The 22683-nt window shown below is 50.1% G+C and overlaps 1 protein-coding gene across 4 annotated transcripts in view; it reads right to left on the reverse strand.

Annotated features, from left to right (window-relative positions):
* Window positions 1–19499, reverse strand: part of NFATC1 (nuclear factor of activated T cells 1) — a 114197-nt gene extending 94698 nt beyond the window's left edge. For 2 of the 4 annotated variants that reach the window (XM_053981299.1, XM_053981291.1), the window contains exons 1-3: window positions 19367–19499; window positions 9457–10555; window positions 168–327 (exon numbers count right to left, since the gene is read on the reverse strand). In XM_053981299.1, coding sequence (XP_053837274.1) covers window positions 168–327; window positions 9457–10555; window positions 19367–19499 — 1392 coding nt within the window. The remainder of the gene's footprint in view (window positions 1–167; window positions 328–9456; window positions 10556–19366) is intronic. The other 2 variants (XM_053981315.1, XM_053981308.1) reach the window with 1 other exon arrangement.
* Window positions 19500–22683: the final 3184 nt, after the last annotated feature.

Consider the following 22683-nt stretch of genomic DNA (forward strand, 5'->3'; position numbering starts at 1 on the left):
AAGGCTTGGTCCACTCAGTTTAAAATACGCTCTAAGGAGTGGTCACGTGCAGGAATTTCTGAGGACAGGAAAAATCTCCCATTACCTTTTGGTTTTAGAGAAGAAATGGCGCTCGCCACAGAGCACTGAGATAAACAACCTGTGCTGCTTGTTACATGGCTTGGTACCTGCACAATGGGGTGCCCCCCCGCAGATGCTTTCACAGCCCCTCGACTGCCTTCTGTCTCGTAATGAGCTCGGTGGTGGGATTTTGGCTGCACTTCGATGCGCAGTTCGTAAGGTCCTGAGTGAGATGGCAGCTGCCAATCCAGAGCAGGCAGGGATGGGCTACAATGGAAAGGAAAACAAATTAAAAATTAACATCAAGTACACTATTATAAACCACAAGCAGCCAGCACTATTACTTTAGACACTGTCTTGCAGTTCAACCTTCACCATCTTATAGTTAAAATTTAATCTATAAGGATAATATCATGACATAAGTAATTTAGAAGGTATTGACTATTTTAGGAAGATTTACACATCGAGCATATCTGTTGGCTCAGATGCTATCTGATTTGTATCCAAAATTAAAATTTTTTAAGACACAGATTAGAAATACCTTATATATTAACTCTCAAAGCAAAATAAAAAAGGCAGAAAGACACGGGGGAGTTTTAGGATGACAATTTCTGCTGTGAAAGTGAATGCCAAACTAGTTTGGCATTTAATGAATCTAATGGGTTTCAACAAATCTGCTCTGTTTACAGGGAGTGGAAAGAAGAAAAAAAGTCATTTCCCTGCTTCATTCCCAACACAAAGCATGTCTGAGAGCCTTGAAGCAAAGCTGATCTCTTTTGGGTTAATGCACAGCAAAGGAGAAAGATCTGAAGTCAGAACTTGCTTATGATGGTGATGAGCAAGCCTGCAGAAAATGCAGCTCACTCTTCTGGCTCAACACTGACTCTACAATTAACTAAAATACAAAAATACTAAGGACCTATTGCCATCAAGCATCCCGACAGCATGCAGTGGTGGGAAAGTGGCATTATTAGAAACCCTCTTCCAGTATAGAACCACACTTGAAAATAGCTGGAAGACCTCTAAGAAATGCCAAGTTGATGCTTTGAAAGAAAAGAAACAAGGACAGTAGAAACAGCAGCCCTGAGACAGACTTATTAATCTTAAAATTGAAGCAATAAGCTTTACAGTTAAAATGCAAATTTCATGTCCACTCTATATTCTTTCCTTTGGTGAATTTTCTTCACTGAGTGTCCTTCAGAAGTCTTTACAAGTAGTTAAACAGCACAACTGCAACACACTCCCCTGCCCTTTTATGTGAAACTTTATTACTTCTCCTATCAGCCTGGAGAAGACAACCAGCAAGCAGAAAATCGTGGCCCTTTGTAGGTGCCATGGGCCAGGGCTCCCTGGCACTGTGAGAGGATTTGTGCCACCACAGCCTGCAGGTTAGGGCTCACCAGCTCTCCCCAGCCTGCAAGGAGGCTGGGAACTGGGGATTTACTGGATCCTTGCCTCACTGCTGCAGCCCAGGAGCTAGGACAGTCTGAGCAGCAGGGATCACAGCTGAAAACTTTCCTTTCCCTGTGAGCTGCCTGAAGAGGAAAGGATGTGCAAGAGCTTCCACACTGGATGCATATACTACAAACACATGTTCAGTTGGAGGCTGAATACATCCCAGTCATCCAAACTCGGTGCTCTTGTGGCTTCTCAGGCATTACAGCTCTCAGCAGCCTTCTTGGCTCCACTGCAGGACAGGACTTTTACCACTAGCACAGGCTTTGCCTTTTGGGCTTTTGTGAGTGCTTACCCAGCCCTGTATCACGAGCATATTGAACTCCTATCTGTTACTGCCTGTGTGTGTATATACTGCTGAAACCTCAGGTAGTGCTAAGTTTCCCTACATTATTTTTCTTCATTCTTTACAAGTCTGAGCCATGTATCTGCATGGACACACCATACACATTACAGGGGTCAGCTGGAGCCACCAAGTCCCATCCTGGGTTAGGACCAGGATCACCTTTGCTTCCTGGGGCACCTACTCCAGGACAGCTCAGTGGCAAGTTGCAGGCTCCAAACATCAAGTTATTCTGCTCTCCAGCCTTCAGGACATGGAGCCCAATAACAGAAAGGAAGAGAAGTATCCATCCTAGCTCACCCTAAGTGGAAGCTTATCTAAAAGAAAGAGGTTGTCTCTGCAGATTCTGAGCTTCCATGAACATCTGGAGTCAGGAGAAGCCAGTCTCCTCTGGCTCTCCACTCTCTCCACTGGCAAGATCCTGCCAGGGACAAACTCTGAATTTTCTTTCTGCCCCTCCAGACATGGAAACCCCTGACTCAGCTACAGGCAGGATGTTGTACCTTCTGAGCTCCTGTGCAAGCCTTTCTCCCAAAATGGCCAGGGCCCACTCTGGAGGTGAGGGGAAGCTCTTCTGCTACTACACACTCATATAAGGAACAAGGAGACAGCAGAAAATTACAGACAGATGGCCATTGTATGTAGCCACTGCTCTTTGCCTACCACTTTAGGTACACATATTTTAGTCTGAAAAAAAAAAATCTGGATGAAGCATATTTGAGTAATGATAAATGACAAAGAGTAGAGCAAAACAGCTGTGTCTCTCCTGGTGATGATCAGCACACATTTTTAAACAGATGTTTCTGGTTTGAAGTAAATTCTTACTTGATGGATTTTTTTTCTGAGGGTACACCATCTATCAGATTAGAAATTTTTAACACTTAACTAAAAAGGAGAACTCTGACTGACAGCATGTAGCCCTGTGAAGAAGTTGGGCTTTTTTAAAGATATATAGAAGTCATAGTTTTGTAATTAATGACATCTCTTTGAAAAAAAAAGAACCAAAGAAAAAACACACAACCCTCCCCCCTCCCCCTTTCAAATCAGCACCTGAAAATGTTAGTATAATTAAGTTGTAAAATCTATGTTCTCAAATAAAGTATGAAAACAAAAATACGGTTTGCTGTTAACCTCAAATCTACAATCAAAATTCCAAAGCACCATCTGCCAAATTATAAATTGACAATTAAAGGGAGTTTTCCTGATAAAGAAAGCAAAGTGATGCATTTAGCAGTGTCATGGACTGGGGCTGTCAAAGCTATTTCCTATATTAGGTTATCTTCATCATGCACCTAATTTTCTGTGGCTAAACATGGTTAAAGGAAAAAGCCACCAAACAAATGGTGTAGTGGTAAAATCAAATCCGGTTGCTGTAAATATTAATTTGAAAAGGTCCAAACTACCTCATCAAGCCAGTGTCACATGGAGAGGAGAAGAGCCCCACCACAGCAGTCAAGAAGAGAAATAAAAGGTCTTCATGCAGTCTTCCTATCAAACACACATCAGTCTTTTTTCCTCAGATGACAATTTCCACCAGCTGAAAAGCTGTCCCGTTTCTTTCTGCGGCCTAATAAATCTCACTGTAGTCCTCCTAAATGCTATAATGAGGTGTAGTTGCTTCAAGGCAGGTTCACAAAACCTGGTGCTAGGCTGTAGAAAACTGTCTCACTATAACTCCGTTGTACATTAATCAGATTAAAAATCAGATGGACAGTGATTTATTTTGCATACACCAGATACGCAATATGATTAAATCAAAAACAGATTATCCAGTCTGGCTGACTTCTGCCTTTAGCAGAAAGATTTATCAAGTTACAAAAAAACAGAAAAAAAGAAGATACTAAGCAGCCCACTGGAATATAGACAGGGAGGAAACAAAGCTAAAAACTTCTGCTAAACTTTGTAAAGGTGTTTAAGCTCCATTTTCACATGACTGCTATCCATTTGGGAATTAAATTATAATTACATTTTCTAAGCTACTAGGTGCCCAAGGCCACTGGAAAAAGAGATTCACAAACATTTTTGTCCCAAACTGCAGAAGGTATAAGAACTGCCAGTCTCACCCTGGGACTAACCCTGTTCTTGGCCAAGTACTGCAGCATGGAGTCATCTACCTCAGACAGCTCCCTAAGAGTGGCATAGCCACTGCCTAGAAGGAGAAGATGCTCAGTGTCTTTCAGCACCCAAAGTAAAGTGAGTGACCTAGAAGGAGTACAGCTGAGACTGGGTTTAGCACAGTTTAGCCCTGTGCTAAACTTAGTTTTTTCTGACAAGGAGTTTTCCTATAGAAACAAAAACACAAACTAGAAAATCCACAGAGCTGCTGAAACTTTTATGAAGCTGCTAGCTTGAACCTGCTCCAACTCTGCACCAAATGCAAATATGGTTACGATTTATTATTTATTACTTGTCTCACAATAAAGTGAATGCCTGTGAAAGATCCCTGTGTGTGATTTTGAAAGAGTGAGAGAACAACGGTGATGGCTACATGTCCACCAACTTGATTGTGGTCAGAAAAATACACCTGCTTTATATTTCACCTATGACTTAACAGGCAGATTTTACTCTCTCTTTTTTTTGAATTTCCTGTCTGACAATTGAGCAATCTGGATGTTGAGCTGTTAAAATAGATGCTGTGTCCCACCCGAGACTTGGCTGTATTTTGCTGGCATGTGGAGCAAGTAGCTCCTCTGTGAAGTGCATGAGACACATTGGAATTCCTCATGCTGAAGTCTGAAAACATGAGTCGTCGTCATTCTCCCACATAATATTTCACCCTTCTGTCCTAAAAATTCACACTCAGATATTGGTTTGCATGGGAAGTTTCACGTTTGATGGCTTAGAGAAAGGACAAGAAACTATTGCTGCAGGAATGGAGATTACAAGTGGCTGGCATCTCATTTCTGCTTATTCTGAATTTAGAATCCTGGGGTGTTAAAATGAGCTGGTGAAGGAGGGCCATTAATAAGATGCTCAGAGGGTTGTTTGAATGAGCTAAAAAACAGTCGGGAGAAAGCGTGGGGAGGATTAAATCAAACAAACAAAAATATATCAGTTTACTGAGACAGGGTTCCAAGTAGTCTTCAGCCTTATGGTACAGCAACCAAATGTAATAAATGTGATGGCAAAACAAGCATGTTGAAAGCATCCAAACATCCCTATTCAGTAGGAATATAGCAGAAAAGAAAAAAAGATTAGCGGCATTTTGGGCTATTCCCTGTCCACTTCCCAGTGCCAGTCCCTCAATTAACACTAACGAGTCCCAGGAGATGGTCACTGCCACACAGCCACAAGTCCCCACTTCACCGAATCTTGCCCAGATAGCCCTGCCTTTGCTTTGTCTGAGGAACTTCCTCTCGCCTGCCATAAACACGCAACTTTGCCATGGATACAGAGGTCACCAAATCCAGTGCTGCTGCACTGCTGACTCATCTCATCTCATCTCATCTCATCTCATCTCATCTCATCTCATCTCATCTCATCTCATCTCACCTCACCTCACCTCAAGGTTGCTGGTACCTTTTTCTTGAGAATCTCAACTTTTCCCAAGTAGGGTTGCCCTCTATCTCATGATCTGGAACAATACACCTCTAAAAAAACAATAAACAAAAACAAACAAACAAAAAACTCCTGCAAAATCAAAAGCATCTGAAAGGTCTGCAAATCAAAAGAAAGAATAAAAATATCTGCAACATTTTAAAATCATAGATTGTAAGGAAATTGTATCATTTGGGTCCTCAACTTTTGCATGCTTGAGTTTAATACTGTCAGAGTCCTAAAAGTAGAATCCAAAAAATCCACAAAAAACCCCAGAAAAGCTCACTGATGCAGACAAAAGTAAAATGTGCTTTTGCAACTTGCAGAGAGATATTCAACCATACATTCTCTAGGTACAAACTTCAGTCTCCATATGTAAAACTACATAACCATGTGCCTGTGAGGTCAAAAACATACATGCATATTTTTGAGGTTGAAAAAGAGACTGCAGCTAAAGAAAATGTGGCTTTTGACTGTTTAAAAACAATAAACTGTGGAAGAAAACACCGTAAGGAGCTTTTAAAAGGTTATTCCTGGAAACTCCTTTTGGTGTGGTAGACCTCATATACGCCATACGCCCAACCAACAAACCCAACCATTTCTCCTTCTCTTGAAAAACACTACATTTAGTGCGAGCTCAAGTGTTAAAGGCCAACACACTCCTTGGATTAAATCAATTACACCTGATATAAATACAATGCACTATTTTTCAAAGAGTAAGAAATTGACTCCAGGAAATCTCAGTTTGTGTTTAATCAAATGCAGCAGGTGAAGAGGAAGTCATATAAAATGTGCAAGATACTCAGAAACATAGCACTTTGGTGAGTGACTATACTTTTTGTTGTGATATAGGGTGATTTAGGACCTGCTTATGAGCAGAATACAGAAATACAGAATACAAAAAACGGGATTTCAGTTTGGAAGTTGTCACTAACAATGCCCCCATAGCCGAGGGCAGAAGTCCAGTCCTGTACTTCCATTTTGGCTTTGACATTTTTGCCCACAAGACATTCTGCATTACACAGCACTTGGAGAGATGGAGAAATGGCACAGAAGTAACACCACTGACACAGCAAGGGATTGAGAAACAGAGCATCTCCTGCTTGTACAGTAACTGATCAGTAGAGTGCTTCTCTTAAAATTATTTGCTGCAGTAACTCTATCAGAGATATTATGGACAGAAACTTGTTGCATTTGAATGAGACAGCACAATGCACAAATACTGAAATAAAAAAAAAAGATCTTGGAGATAAAAGCTCAAAGAGAGCTTCACAAAGACCATCTTTACTTTCTGCATCATGATTTACCTCCAGGGCTTCTTGACGCAGACTGGTATATTTAGATAACTCATTTTGGTCTAGAAAAGGTATGATTCCCTTTGTTACCTCAGCGCTTGTTCCAGTGCTTCCCCTGAAATCTCTGCTTGGTCTTTAAGTATTTTCTACATCCAAAGATTTGGTGCAAGGCCCTGGGCTGCAACCAGAAGACTGCAGCCAAATCCCCACCAGCCCTGGGTTAACCTGTGCAGCTCAAGCCTCAACTGTGAGGTCAGGCTCTACCCTGCCACCCTGTTCTGTGATCCTCTGCACTGGCGAGCCGAGTCCCCCATGCAGGAGCACATGTTCATAGTCTGGAGGAAATGTGTGAGCCCAGATCTGCACCACAGAGCCCACGGCCTGGGGACTGGGCTGAACATCTGAGCTCACAAAACACAAGACTCTATTTCTGTTAAGGCAGGCATTATTATAAGCTCATTATATACTCTTATTATTCCCCTGCTCCAAGATTTGAAAAGCCTAAAGTGGACTGAACTTTAATTATGACAAATTAAGAACATCATCAATTTTAGTAACAATAGTAAAAAGCAGTTTCCTTTTAAGACTGATGCCCACTATAAAACCTTGGGAAAGGAGACAGCACTCAGCCGATGGTGTGCCTGAGACTGCTCCCTCCTGCTCCCAAAGAGATGGGAATGTAAGAGAGGGAGGAAAGGCGTCAGTGATTTTCCAAGGCATGCTGGCTTTTGATGAAAACTGTACTGCATATTCAGGAAGAGACAGAGGAGGTAATCAAATCTCGTTATCTCAAAATCATTATGACTGGGTAGATTTTGGAGCCTGAGTTGTTTGTTGGAATCCACCCCTCCAGCCCTCGCGTTTGAAATAGAACAGATGTGTAACATAACAGGAAAAAAATCCAGCTCTGTTGTGACAAATTCTTAACCATTTTTTTTGGAAAGATTTTAAAATAACAGTTTCTCTTGCGTAGTCTGTGATCCTGTTGACGTCCGTGCTCACTTGCCCAGCACTTTCATATACATAAAATTAGAGGTATTTTTGGTGGAAGGAAGCACTGTCAGTGTATCTCATTGGTAAAATAACTTAAAAATCACATTTCAACAGTAACTTCCAACTGCCCTAGAGCACGAGTTAATGAGATCACATGGAAACATATTGCAAACCAGGAAACATATTTTATACAAGACCAAAACAGTGGAAAAAATGTTAAATACACAACATAGTGGGGCTTCGTTCTGTGCACTTCACCTTTCTTGTTTGTGTTAGCACACAGGCACGCCGGGTGCCTCCTGACGGACTGCGGCACAGCGCCTATGGCCGCTTGCTGCAACAGAAAGATAAAAGCTTGTTTGGTCAAACTGTCCTATTCCTGCCCTTGAAGTCGTTGGCAAAAATCTGCCCCTGACATAACAGCTGAGGGCTAGCCTCTCTGATGAACGTGGGCTACTTGGCACTGCAGTGGGTGAACACAAAAGGCTTTTTCTAAGTAAATGGGAAGGCTCTGAAAGATTTGCCCGGTGTTAGAAGTCTCCATCCCAGCTCTGAAAGACAGCAAGTGCCTAACTCTGGTGGCCAGACCCAAAGGGGTTGCTGCATTTCCCAGTGCTGAATTGAGCCAGGGTCTTGAAAGGAGCTTGGCAATGCAGAGGAGAACGAGAACAATGAGGAAGGGGAATGTGCTGCAACATAAAGAACCATGGACCACTCCATCTCAGCTTCAGGAGACAGCACACGGCAGAGAGGTGATGGCTGAAGAAAGGTGACACTGACAAGGCTGAGAACCAGGAAACACATCGCTAATTAAAATACTTCAGCTACACACTTAGTGCTTTCATTTTGAGAAAGGCAGCTTCACTGTCAAGAGCAAGAAGCCAGGTGTGCTTGGGGAAGAGGAGGAGAAGGGGTGACCATCAGAACCAGGGACTAGGAACAGCCTACAAACCCTTGGAAAGCTGAACTATTTTCCTGAACCACATGCTTCTGCATATTACAGCTTCCAGAATATAAAGTCTCCAAAATAAAGTCTATAACTATGTCAGAAAGAGAATGCAATGACTGTAATTCAGATTTCAGCTATTCTGTGCTGCTTCCTACCTAGAGCCCTGTTGTGATAAATAAATTTGATTAACAGATTGCACCACTATCAGCTAAAAAATTAGTTTTTCTTCTTTAAACAGAAGTAGTGGGGAAGACAGAATAAAACAGAGAATCGCTGTCCAGTAGAGACAGAAAAAGATTGATAAACAGCTTTCAGATGAGCTGAAATAATTTCAGATAAGCTGAAATAATTCACAAAAGAACCATATCCTTAATTAACTTGTATTTACTGTGCACAAAGCATAAATGTAAAAGGCACTGCAACCACCACCATAATGAGATCATATCTTTGTCCAGCAATATAAAAATACTGAGACATAATAAACTTCAAGTAAAGCCACAGGTTTGTTGGCACCAAATTGTCCTGCTCCCTGAGCTTCTGAATGCCTGATTTCCAGACTTCCTAGCCTGGGACTCATCCCCTGGAAAGTAGATAACTGGTTACAACCTATGCATAGTCAGCTCCTAGAACAGCCTCTTTTACTCTTCAATGCTTGACTTGTGGTCACACCACACCAACAACAGAGGCAGTGTCACAAGACGTAGTTAAGTGGAGTAAGTGGATGGGCAGATTTGTCAGGAAACAGAGACAGGAAGGGGAAGGAGGAAAAAAAAGCATGCAATAAAGATACTACTGGGATTGCCCTCTAAGTCAGGGTTCCTTACCTCATGTAGGATGTTGGAGATAGAGGCTTTGGTTTGGCCCACTGGTAGGGATGCTGTGGCACAGACAAGTACTGCTCGCAGAAGTTTCCTTTCCTGATGTGCTGAAAGCTGGTGAAGTCTTCTGGTGACAAATCGGCAGTTGGTGATATGGTCCCAGGATCCTCGCCAGTCGGTTCAGTTTTGAGAGTCATGGATGGGGTGTGATCAATGGTGGTCTTCCTCGACTTGATGGGAATCCCATCATTCATATCGATGGTGCTGTCAGTGGTGAGGGCGTTGATGGCAGCAACGATGGCAGAGCTGGTGTACTGGTTTGTGTTCCCCAGCCACGTGTCATCTGTGACACTCACCCGCGGTGAGTTTTGTGGAGAAGGAGTGGGGGAGTGGTGTGGGGAATAGGAGGTCTGCCGGCCATTGAGGCTGTACTTCCTTTTGTTGCAGGGAGATGGAGGCCTGGAGTTGCGAGTCCCCAGCCAGCTCTCCTCTGTGATGCTCGTTCTGGGAGACGTTGATGGAGAGTGCCTTGGGGAACTGAGCAAAGTACAGGCCACCATGCTGCGCTGGTAGCCCTCCTCTGTGTCAGTGGTCTTCGGAGAGACACATGGGGACTGCCATGGAGAGGTCTGAGGTGAAGTATATGGATACGAGTAGTTGGACTCATAGGAAGATGCTTCAGAGTTGCAGCTTCTGGAAGACAAGCTACTCGCTGGACTGAGGCAGGATGGGTCTCTGTATGCCTCGATGTTTGGCAAGTTTAAAGTGGCAGTGGAAGGCGACCGCTTGGCGTTAGGGATGGCCTCCTCCACCTCATCATGGAAAAACTGGTTGTTGTTATGATGCAATCCCATGTAAGATGTGATCTCAATTCTGGGGCTCTCCAGCGCTGGAGCTCCATTGGGTCTCATGTTTGGTGGCAGGTAGTACTCGGAGGCTCCACTGTCAATGTGTCCTTCATATCCAGAGGGATGGTTTGTCGATGGGACAACTGAAATGACGGGATTTGATGTCTGCAGGCCATGACATGGAGTTGACAATGAGGAATGTGCCACATTTAGAGGCAAGCCAGCATTTACATTTGAAGATGCATAATTATAGTGTTCTGAAAGAAACAAACAAACAACAAAGAATGACATGTGGTGCTGCACAAATATACTCACTTAGTAACATACCCAGCTGAAATGGAGGGACATGGCACAACACACAAAAGCACAGCTCTCCTTAACAACCCAGCTCAGAGGCATGCCATGCTGGTCGAGAGGCTGCAGACTAGCATCCTTGAAAATGCTACTAACTGAACAGAACAAGACAAGATATCTTGGGATGGGGGATGTACACAGACAGAGCTGGTCAGAGGACATGGCTCCTAGGTGAACCTTCAAAGCAAAAAATTGGGTCTTCAAACAACATTGCTTCAGGATTCTGGGACACTGCAGAATTCAGAAATACAACTGAAGAGATGTGTTTTTACATAAGTTAGCCTAACTCCCTCCCTGAAAAGTTGGACTACACAAAAAACTGGACAAAAAACTAAAAGTGGAGGCAGACTAAAACAAAGAAAAAGATCAACTGAATTCTGTTAAAAAAATTATACACAATTGAAATTTCCATTACAGCAAATTTCCAACTGGTTCCAGTTAACTAGGATTTTGGAAAAAGATGGATCTATTGATCTGCTCTGGTTTCTGGGACCACTTTTCCTCCAGCTCAACTGGCAGAGGCCAGGTGAAGGATAAACATGGATGTCTCACTACTCAGCGACAGCTGAAATTCCACTGAAATTGCTCGTTATTGCACACGCCACATCAAGCACTGCCAGCAGTGTGCTCTGGGCCAGCTCTCTGACCATTTAGCAGTACCGGGTGTATAAAAGCAAGAGCAGAGTTGCACAGCCACTGTGGAAAACTTGGAAGGTGACAGATCACATCACAGCCTTGTGCCAATGGGGTCCCTGACCAAGCACAAGGAACAACGTGCCCTTTGCATGACTCCATCCCTGCTGTTCTACAGGGACCAGCATCTCAAAGCTGGTCCACATGGCATCATTTCTGCCTCGCCTCACTGTCTGCCTGCTGAAGGGACTCCTTCAGCTCTGCTCCCCTGTCCCAGGGATGCATATGTGACTCTTTTTGCCACCCAGAGATATTGGTGGGCTTCCCATGGGGGAAATGGGTAGCCCTCAACCAAGGACAACATGCCCTGATGCTCTGAGCTGTGGTGGGATGAGGAATCGTCATCTCTATTCTTCCTGATATAGGGAGGCTCTGTGTCACCAGGACACATGAGCCACACATGTAAGCTCTAATGCCAGTATCTCTTTATGGGGAAAAGAGAGCAAAATCTTTCTGTCAGGGACAATGACTGCTGAACTTTGAGTCTGAGTAATGCTGGTGCACAGGTTCCTCTCAGCAGTCTGGAAATGCACCCAGCTCCAGCTCCAGCCCCAAGCAATGCATCAGCCTTCCCTGAGGTTTATTATGGCAGCAGCATCACTTTCCTGCAGGATAGAGGGAAACTCTACATGCCTTGTGGCCACAGCCAGTCCACATGGGAAACCTGTCCCTTTCCATCCCAAGAGGCAAGTTCCCTTGGCAGTCACCCTGTGCACCTTCCCTCAGAAGATATGGAAAGACTGTGTTAATTACTGCATCTGCTATTACGGAGGCAACCAGGGAGCTCTGCAAATGCAAATAAGCCTCCAAGCTGGTAACCAGCACAGCCAGCTATTCTCTTTCCCGTCTTCATCAGCTCAGCCCTCTCTGGTGTCATCCACCTGTGATCCTACGCTCACCTTTCTTGCTGGCAACGACTCCAAGGCAAACGGTACTTACAAAAAATTAATATGCTATGGCAGCTTCACAGCAACTCCAGATGATGCATGTCATAGCAGGTAAAGGTTGGGAATGATGAGCAACAACACCTTTTGAACTTGCTCTCTAGTCTACCCTCAGATACTGGCCATTTGCTCAGGAAGGGTCATTAAATTACACTGCAGTGTGCCACAAATAACACTGGATTATTCAAAACATGCTGCAGCTTCACACTCTATTCAAACAACCAGGGAGGCAGGAAATACAGCAGAAGAGGTGCTACTTGGCAAAATCCAACTGCATTGGTCACATCAAGGTGCAGATCTGCCAGGGGGATCAGAATTGCCTCCTTCCAAAATCAGTACCCTTTTCTTGCTGCCCTGCCACTTGGCCACACCACCCAGTGTCACAACAAACCTTATCTGTTTCAGAAATTAGCTCAGAGAAAGGGTCTAGAGTGGTGCCTTCAGGGCAACTTCAGCCCCTTCACTGCTTTCTCCAGGTCTAGAGGAAGGAAGGTGATGTTCATGTCCACACTGCTGCTGGGACACTGGCTACGCTCTTCTTCCACATACCCTTCCACAGCCTCCTGCTCTGGCATACAGCTGGAAGGCACTGGTAACATGGCACACCTGGGAATCGCTCCCAGCCGGTCCCTACCATGAAGCCGGACAGCCCAGGCAGGAGACTGGGGACTTGGCAGGCTGCCCCAGCTCTGCACCCAACAGGTGGGCTTTGCCTCTGCTGACTGCAGAATCAGTGCTTTTAGATTTTGTATTGAAAATAAATAGGTAAAAAACCAAAATAACAGGGATAAGTACTATAAGCCCAGCAGTTTGCTCCAATTCTAATGCATGACTAGGGTGAAATTCAAACACTGCAGTTTGCTGGAGATCTGCAGCCCAGGCATAATAGACATTACAAAGCTCACATGAGCCTTTGGAATCCAGTATAAAAAAATTATTAAAAAACAGACTATAAAGACAGTACTATAGGCAACAAGTTCCCTAATTCACATGACAAGGAATAGCCACTTTTAGAACTATTATGCATTTTTTTAAAGCCAACTTTTAAAGGGCCAAGAAAAATAATGTAATACAACTCCTACTTTGTGTACAATAGTACACAGAATAGAAAGATGCAAGATCCAAAGCCTTCCAAACATATTTAGGTATCTTAAAATTACAGGCAGCATGTAGAAAATATGTCCGCCAAATATAAAAGCCTCAAAGCCAGAACTAGGAACAAGACAGAGACTTTGGCCTGTGGGCTAAAAACACCAGCAAAAGTTTCTGAAATAAACTCATTCTCCAAAACTTCCATATTTACAAAATTCATCAAATACACATCCATAGTCAGCATTTATAAACATGCTGACATTTTCCTCACCAGGGTGAATGAGACATCTAGAAATAAAATCCTGCATCACATAATGTAGCTATGTAGGATATATTGACAGTCCTGATGCAGATGAAAGCAGGTAATGACTTCGCCATGGCATCACTGTTATGACTGTGATTCACAGAGGCACCCAGGACCAGTGTACAGACTACCAAGACACATTTAACAGGGTATTTTAATATCCTGGGCCAAACCCCAGTATCAGATAGACCAGTGCAGGTTTGCATCAGTTCTGTTCCAACAAATCCACATGTTAAGTATAACTAGGACGAGAAATTGGACCCTTTTTAGTTGTGAGCACACCTCCACGTATTACATTTCCCTTTGTAGCAGTTAAAAAGCTCCTTTTTCCCCTCTAGTTAATTTCACAGTAAGAAGTTTTATTCCTTTCTATCATTAATGGGCACTGAGCACCATCGTTTTTTATTTACATACTTTAAATAGGAATGCTGAACACCTGCAGCTTGTAGGGTCTTTAGAGAAGATGAGGGCTGCCTTACATTGCTCAAGATGAAGCCACAGCTATGTCTGTGTTTAAATTCATGCTTTCAAAATTGCCTAATGGAGTTAGGTACTTTTTTTCGGACTGGGACTTTGACACTTAATTTGCTTAGGCCTCTCCACTTTAGACACTTAGGTGTCAAATCACTGGAACACTTAGCTGAAAAGCTTGGTGTGAAACTAAAAACTGCCTTCTTCTAAAAGCTAGAAGCTCATAACAACTATTTGGACACCAACATTGTGCCAGAGAGGTGGGCAACTGGGGAGAGCTAGGAAGGTGCAAACACCTTTGCTTATATCCTGGCAGGCTGCATTAGGCAGACAAGAATTTGCAAACCTGCTAGAATTTACAGGCAAAAAGATAAGGCACAGAGCAAACACAGCCCTACTCTGAGGCAATGTTAAGTCATCCACTTGTACAAGAGCTCTTTACGGTGACCTGCTAGCATCGACACTACAGAGAGTTAACCACACACCAGGAAGTTGAAACCTTATTTCTCTGCCAGTTCCACCCTTGTTCGCCTCATCTCCACCTCAAGCATTGCTTAAAGCCATAAAAACAGACAGCCGGACCAAGACACCAGAGTTAGGAACAGTTGTGACGCGTGACAAATTCACGCCCGTTATTTTTATTTGTGGATAACCTTCAAGCTAAACCCTGAGCCTAACTTCGGCTCATGGGAGGATGGGGAAAGGGGGCTGAAGTGAGTTCTCAACCGGCCCACCTCTGTCACGGGCAAGACCCAAAGCCAGCGGGGGAAGCTGTGCGAGCGGTCAGTGCAGGGGTCCGGACATCTCAAACAACTCCAAACTTCTAAAAACTCTGCACCGGCGGCCCCCCCGGGTCGTCTCCCCTTGCACCTCGTTCGGCTGCTGCCAGGGACCCGCCAGAGGAGCGCCGGCCGCCCGGTCAGAACTCTATCCCGGTCGCCGCGGCCCCGCTCGCTGCTTCCCGGAGCGGCTGAGGCGACAAGCGCCGCCCGGGGCCGAGCCAACCTGTCCGGCCGGGATTGCCGGCTCCCCCGCCCCGCTCCCCGCGAAGGAAGGTAGCCTTTTCCCCTCCCGAACGGGGCAGCGCAAGGAGGGCTCCCCGCAGCATCCCGCCGTCAGCACCCCCCGAGGTGCCCCGGCCGCCCCGCCGCGACCCACCTCCACCCTCATCGCTGTGCTTGAACTCGAAGAGGAAATCGAAGTCAAACTCCTGCTCGGCCTCCACGTCAGTCATGGCTCCCGCCGCGACCCCCGCCACGGTCCGGCACCCTGGCAGCGGTGGTGGCGCAGCCGCGGCCCGCCCCGTCGGGCTCGCCCCGTCGCGCCCAGACACCTGCTGCCGGCGGGCCGGGCTGCGCGGAGCCCCGGCACGGCGTGGGACGGAGGCCGCTGCTGCTCTAGGTAACGTGATCTCGGCCCCGACGGGCGGCCTGTCTCGCTGCCGCCGCCACCTCCTCCGATCCGCCCTCCCGCCTGCTGTTGATGTTTCCGGGTCGATGCAAACAACCGCGGTGGCCGGCCCCCCCGCATCCTCCCGCCGGGGCTCTGCCCCTGCAGCGCAGCCCGTGGTCCGTGGGGAGCCCTCGCCCCACCCGGGGGACCCGGTAACCCGGCACCGGGGGAGAGCCAGACCGCCGAGGGCTCGCCGTGGGCGAGATGGGGAGCCCAGGGGTGGGCGGCGAGCGGGACTTCACCTGCTCCCGACCGGCGGTAACGGCGGGGGGCCGGAGGGGCTCCTTCCGCGCTTCAGCGGGAGGGAAGTGGGGAGGGAGGGCTGCTCAGCCCACTCAAGGGGAACATCGGTGTGTCCCCTCTTCGCTGACGACTGATAAAGTTTCTTCCGTGGGTGCCCACCACGCTGTATCTGTGAGCCAAGAGGCTCCGCTTCCATTTATTTATTATTTATTTCATTTAGTCGCAGCACCCACTAGTGCCAGCTGCTATAAAAAGCTCAGTAAAGCGGGACTCGGAATGCTGCCGGCCTCCTCCGTCCGCCGTGGAGGGAAAGGTCCTCTCCGGGCCGCCGCCACACACCGGGAGGGCGCCTGCAAAGGGCTCCGGTGGCGGTGCTGCCACGGCTCTGCCCGGCCAGTCCCTCTTCCCTCTCGTACAGAATACAAATTAAAAAAGAAGTAAATTGAGACTTTCTTTATGTTTCGAAATGCTTTCCTGTCATGTTACAGCGGGCCCGTCTAAAGGTCCCCGCCAGGCAAAGGAGCGCCCGCCCCAGCAGCTCGTCTCGGCTCCTCAGCTGCCGAAGCTTCAGGTCGGGTTTCAAAACGAACAGTTTTTTTAAGCCGTTTTGGAAATAGTATTCTCTTAGAAGCTCAGGGAATTCCATTTTCCAGGCTTGCGACCGAAATCTCCGTTCTAAAGTGCCAGGAAAACACAATTTTTTTCCATCTGAGCCCAATATTCTTTCCCCCCTCCTCGCCGGGACGAGCCTCGCTGCAGGCTGGGCTCTCGCAAGAGTCGAGCTGGGCTTTGCCCTGGAGGGACCGTGAGTGCCGAAGTGCCGGGCTGACTCACCCGAGTGTGCTAAAGGTCTTGGCAGCTGGGGAACCCCTTCCCCTGCGCCTGCCCCTACCGTGGTCGCCCGGGGTGCCGGCTCAGGCCGCGCCGCAAGAAGGAGCGGCCCACTTCACTCGTGCATGTCCCTCAGCCTTTGCCCCAGCCTCGGGTACGGATGTGCCTCCTGTCCTCTTGTTCAGGGCCTACAGGCAGAACAGCAGCCTCGCCCCAGCCGCCAGGCCCCCGGTTCCACCAGTGTCAACCCTCCCTGACGCCACTCTGCTCCAAATGCCCATCTCCTGGAGTGCCCCGGCGGGGAGGCGAGGAGAAGCTCCCAGGTACCTGCTGCCCTCGATCCTTCGTCTCTCCCCCATATGGTACCTGCAAGGCTGGTGAATTGTCCCACACTATTTACAGACGGCTTGATTTGTTAGTGACATTAGTATTAGTGCTGTCAATGAAATATTTCGATTAGCCCCCTTCCCGTGGAGAAAGAGGAAAGATGTGCCATGAAAAGGTTAGAAACAAAACGATACCACATGTGGGGACAGAGCAACAGTGGCTCTCCTGCTAACAGTCATGTTCGAAACAGTGTCATTGAACTGAGGAGAGTGAAACGAGCGATGGGGAGGCGGTGCACCCTGCAAGGCCATTTCCATGTCACCAGCCACCCTTGCACGACCCACAGACCGATCTACAAGCTCAGCCTCTGCCCACCCAGCCTCTCCTTGGAGTTAACTGGAGTTGTTCCAACTCCATAAAGCACGTTCAACAAGGGATGCATAAGACGGGTCTGCTTCAGCTGCAGCCCCCAGCCTGAAGGGGAATTTAACTTGTTCATGGCATTAAACCTGGCATAACCACAGGCAGTTTCAAAGGTAAAGGACACCACATCTCGCCAACACCCAAAGAAAAAAACGAGGTCCTCCCACTGGGACTCTGCACATTTCTTCCCAGACTAAACAAGAAAGAAAGTATTTTCTTTGATTGTTGTAGTTTGGCAATCAAATGGCACCTTAATTTGCAGGCAGCAATCCTGATGCACAGGGCTCCCCTACGTGTTTCCTGGATTGGGTCATGCTTTCTGGCTGGACTCATTTTCTTAGTCCCTTGCAAAATACACCACCGGGGAAGAGACCTATCGACGAGGGTTGGCACATTTTAACATAGGCATCAGAAATGCCACAGAAATAAAGCAGGGGGATTTTTTTTTTTCCTTTACAAGAGCCTGCAGAATGCTTTTTATGTCAGCTGCCTCTGGATGTAATTTTTACAAATGGTGTATTCAGTGCCCTTGGAGCCCAGGGCATTGGAAGAGCCGTGTGTGCAGCCCACGGATATCTGAGTGTGCAATTGGCACGCCAGCCACTTCTATTAAATACAGTATAATTAACTTCCATCCCAAAAAGCTCTTCGCTTCGCAAGCAGAACCACAGTCAAAGCCGCGCTTGTAGATTTCGCACTGGCAGAATCTTGTCAACTGCAATGACCCCCTAGGGTGAAAACAGCTGTGTAAAAATAAATATTAAAAAAAAAAAAAAAAAAAAAAAAAAAAAAAAAAAAGAGAGAGAGAGAGAGAGAGAGATGGGTCTTGAGCTCCCTTCCAGCTTTCCGGTGACAAACCCGGGGAATGGAGTCCCGTTGTCCCACGCTGCGGAAAGAACGCGGCGGACATGGACAGCCCTCCCCCACCCCCTAATTCGCTTCTTCACAACTTTCTCTGCCCGGGACCTGCGAGCTCGCTGCGCCCTGCCCGAGCTCCAGCAGCAGCCGCTGCAAAGCGGCGGCACCACCGGATAGGGAGGAAACTTGGAAGCCGGGGAACAGCCGGGAGGGGAGCAGGGAGCCGTCGGGCCCGCAGTGGGGAGGCAGGATCTGCCCCGCACCTGCCGCGGCGCGGAGGCGTTGCCCGGCGGGGATGCCCGCGAGGTCCCGCTGCCGGGGCCGCAAGACGCCGTAAGCAGCGGCAAGGTCCGAAAGTTTCGGCGGTAGGTGGATTGCGATGCTCCGGGAGGAGAACAGTATCCCGACTGGCAAGAGGGGAGGGTGAAGTAAGCCAGACGCTACCCATGGCAGGGGCCAAGTTCAGCCCGGAGGAGCTGCGCGCGTCACGAGCCCTGCTCCCACCATCTGTCCCTCTAGAAACGTTGCCACTGTGTTTTCAGGGCAGCAGGGGCAGAGAAAGAAGCCGTGATTCAGAGCTGGCATAGAAGGGCAAGCGTTCCCCCGGAGCCGGGACGGCAGCGGCAGGGCGCCCGCCCGCCGGGGGCGCGGAGTGGCAGAGCCCCGCAGCGCGGCCGCGGCGTGCCCGCCTGTCTCGGTGTGCCGGGAGCGCCGGTACGGCGCCTGGCACTGCCCGGGACTCCTTCCTTTTCCAAGGAACGTCGGTTGGCTGCAACGATGGGCGGTATACTGACCTCCCCCAAATCAAACCCCGGGATGGGGAGGGAATCCCCGAGCATGTGGCCCTGACAGGATCCCAGGCGCCCTCGTAGCCCCTCCAGGAGCGGGCCCGGGCCCAGGACCGGCGAGAAGCGGCCAGGAGCAGCGGCGCGGCCGCCGCGGCGCCGTGCTAGAGGCGAAAGAGACACCTATTGGCAATCGGCCGCCGGCGAGCCTCCGGGCTGCCGCGGGGAAACACCGGGGGACACCGCCGCCCGCCCGCCTGCCCTCCGCCCCCCACAGCGCCGCCCGTTTACCTTCCTCCGCCGCCTTCATGGTGCTGCCGAGCGGGCGGGCGCCGTCCTGCGGGGCCGCCGCCGGCCTCTCTCTCCCGCTGGATGGGTCCCGCGACGGCGGCGCGGCGGCAGCCGGCGGGGCAGCGCTTGGCATCCACCCGGCGGGGCGGCGGAGCCCGGCGCCGCGCCCTGGGCCACTGCCGGCCCCTCGTCGCCTGTCCCGCTCCCCCCCGCCCGCCTTCACGACCCGGTGATCGGGGCCGCGCCGCCCCCGGCGTGGTAGCCGCGCCCGCGGAGGCACAGGAGCTCGCCGCCACCGCCCCCCCGGGGACGGGGCATGGAGAGGAGGGCGGGTGTGCGTGGGGACTTCGTAGGCACTGCCCGCGCTGAGGCGGCGGGACGGGGCGGCGGGCGCTGCCGCCCGCGGAGAGCTGCAGCCGGGGGACGGGGGCAGTGAGTGTGCGGAGCGGGGAAGTCTCGCTCTGACGCAGGGCTGCGCGCCCGGCGCAGCCTTTTTAAAGCTGGAAAACACCCCCCCCCTCCCCCTCCCGGCCCCTCTCCCCGCCCCGGCCCCGTGATGTCAGCCGGGCCCCGGCCCCGCTGCCGGCGGACGGCCAGCGGGAGGCGGACACCGGCGGGCACCGACGGGCCCCGGACACACGTCCATCCACGGGGCACGGCGCCCGCCCAGCCCCGGCCCCGCCGCCACCGCCCGCGGGGTCCCCTCAGCCTGCGGGAGCCGGGTGCCCTCCTGCGGGAGAACAGGCGGCGCGCCGGGGTCGCAAAGTGAAGGTGGTGAAAGAAGGGAGACCGGGGAGCGAAAGAGGCCGGAAGGGAGAGGGGAAGAGAAAAAAGGAAAAAAAAAAGGCGAGTCAGCCCCGCATGCTGGAGTCATTATGTAAAATTCGCAGGCTTCCCCCGCTGTGGAAATTTGGAAAAGAGCATCAACTGGCAGGCGAGAGAAAGGAAAATCCCATTCTGCTAAATTACTAACAGACCTGCGGACTCGGTTTCAGTCGCTCCAGATTTATTATTATTATTTATTATTATTCTGTAAATATCTCAGCAACACAGTCGTGTCTCATCACTTCGTAGCAGGGAGAAGAAGAGATTTCCATCCCACTGCGACTCCTCCTCCCACCTCCCATCTCCGGGATGCCCCGTCCCGGCCCCCGACGCGGCCGTGATACCCCGGCCGATGCGGGAGCCTCTCGGACGGGAGCTGGTGAGAGGCCGCGCCGCCCCGCTCCCAGCCCTGCTCCCCTCGGCCCCCGCTCCCGCTCCGTCCTCCCTCTGCCCCCACAGGTGGCAGGAGGGAACCAAACTTTTGGAATGGGACATGCAGACCAGTTGGAGTGGTTTTGAGCATATATCTGGTGTGTGAAGAAAAAAAAGAAAACATAAATCTAGTGCCTGACACCCATGTATGGCTGGAAATAAACCCAGTATAAACGAAATCCTGTCTGCTTCTGGGGAACGAGAGCCCGCGGCTGGTTCTTCGGGGCGGGCTCCTCCACTGAAGAGCGGTGGAAGACGGTGCCCAGCAAGGAGTGCGCTCCGCGCACCCTCCACCGACCTCGGCTGTTCCGTCGGGTGGCAAAACCCCAAAACATGAACCAAAAGGGCGACGTTTTTCTTTCAAGGAAAACTGAAGGGAAGAACAAGGGGAGGAAGCCCTCAGCCTCCGGCGGCCCTTCCCAGCCTCCCGCCTCCCCTCAGGCACGCGGCGCGCGCCGCCCGGACGTGGCGCACGCGGGACCCCGGGGCGCCGCCAGGGGGCGCCGCGGGGCGGGGAGGGCGCGGGACGGCGCTGACTGAGCCTCCCCCCCGCCACCCCGACGGGCGGCGCTCGGGGGACCGCGGTGCCCGGGCCCGCGCCCACCGGGGCAGCTGCCGAAGCTGCCCGGCGCGGGGGGAGGCGGGGGGAAGATCCCGGCTGCTTCCCGAGAGGCATGGGGCGGGGGCGGGCGAGAGCCGCGCTGCTCTCTGCGGGACTCTCCTTTCCTGCCATCCCCCGCCCCCCCGCCCCGTTCTCCGCCGAAATGACGGAATCCCCCGTCTGTTTCCTCCTGTTTAATGCCGTTGCCGGGACCACCGTGGCGCCGCTCCAAGGCCCCGGCAGCCGACGCGGGCAGCCGGCGGCGGCGGCGCAGCGCGGGCCCCGCTGCTACCCCCAACTCCCGCCCCAGCCTCGCCGCACCGCTCCCGGCCCCGCCGCCCCCGCGGCCCCGCGGGGCGGCCCCAGGGCCGCCCCGCCTCCGCTTCCCTCGGCTCTGCGTCTCCTTCCCGCCTCCCCGAGTTTGTTTACAGCCGCTACTAGGAGAGACTGTTACACGGAGCTTATTTTGGGAGGCGGTGATGACTAAAGAAGTTAAAAGGAGCTTAGTACAGAAAACAACCTTATTTTTAGACGGCTGTTGTTTCAGTGGATCATTGTAGCAAACGTGCCCCGGTGCTTCTAAAAGCTACGTCCCCGATACCAGGTCTCTTGTCCTGTGCTGCCACCGAGGCTCGTATACTGGCTGGCCCTCCTAGCTTTACTTCCCTACATCTCCTCCCTAAATCCTGTCTGTAAGTGCTACGGCCACCATTGGCCTTCATTATTTTTAACTTCAAGACGTTTTCTTTCAACAGAAGTAAAAACAAGCTAACAAAAATGAGGGGGAAAAAAAGTTATGAAAGTATTCGGAGTACTTTTCAGTGACCTTTGGCGCTGAGTTAGCAGTATCAGTCTCCCCCCTGACTTTTGAGACAGGGCTGATGATTCTGTAGAGCTTCTTCACCTGCCAGGGAAGATGCAAGAGGCAAATCTCCACATCTAGGTTCATCCTAAGCAGCTTCCTGGGCCCCTGCATGACATGCTGACCATCACAGCCCACATGTGGGAGAGGTCAGTGGTGGACAGCAGGGAGATGTGTCTGCTACTGCTCCTTCACTCCCCAGCACCCTTCTTTTCCCTTTGCGAGTATCACTGCATGCCAGTTCGGGCACTAAGACCAGACATAGGGCTCCCATTGTCCAAATCTAGTCCCTCATTGACTGGTTCTAATTCCTCATGGGTAAATCCCAGCAGAGCTGCTGGGACCTTAGCAGGCTTTGCTCCACACAGGGCTGTACAGGCATTCATCCCAGGTAGAAATCCTCCCTTGTCACCAGTGCTGTGCCAGGACGTGTCTTCCTCCTGTCGCTGCCATGCAGCCAGCTTTCTCCATCTTTCCACAGGAATGCTTCCACTGGACCCTCTCTTCTCACTGTCCACGTCTGCCACAGAGCTGTATGGGCTCCCTGGGCAGTCCCTCTCCATCCACATGTCCCACAGCAAGGAAAGGGTGGACTGC

The sequence above is a fragment of the Vidua macroura genome, chromosome 1 (assembly GCF_024509145.1).
Source record: "Vidua macroura isolate BioBank_ID:100142 chromosome 1, ASM2450914v1, whole genome shotgun sequence".
Lineage (NCBI taxonomy): Eukaryota > Metazoa > Chordata > Aves > Passeriformes > Viduidae > Vidua > Vidua macroura.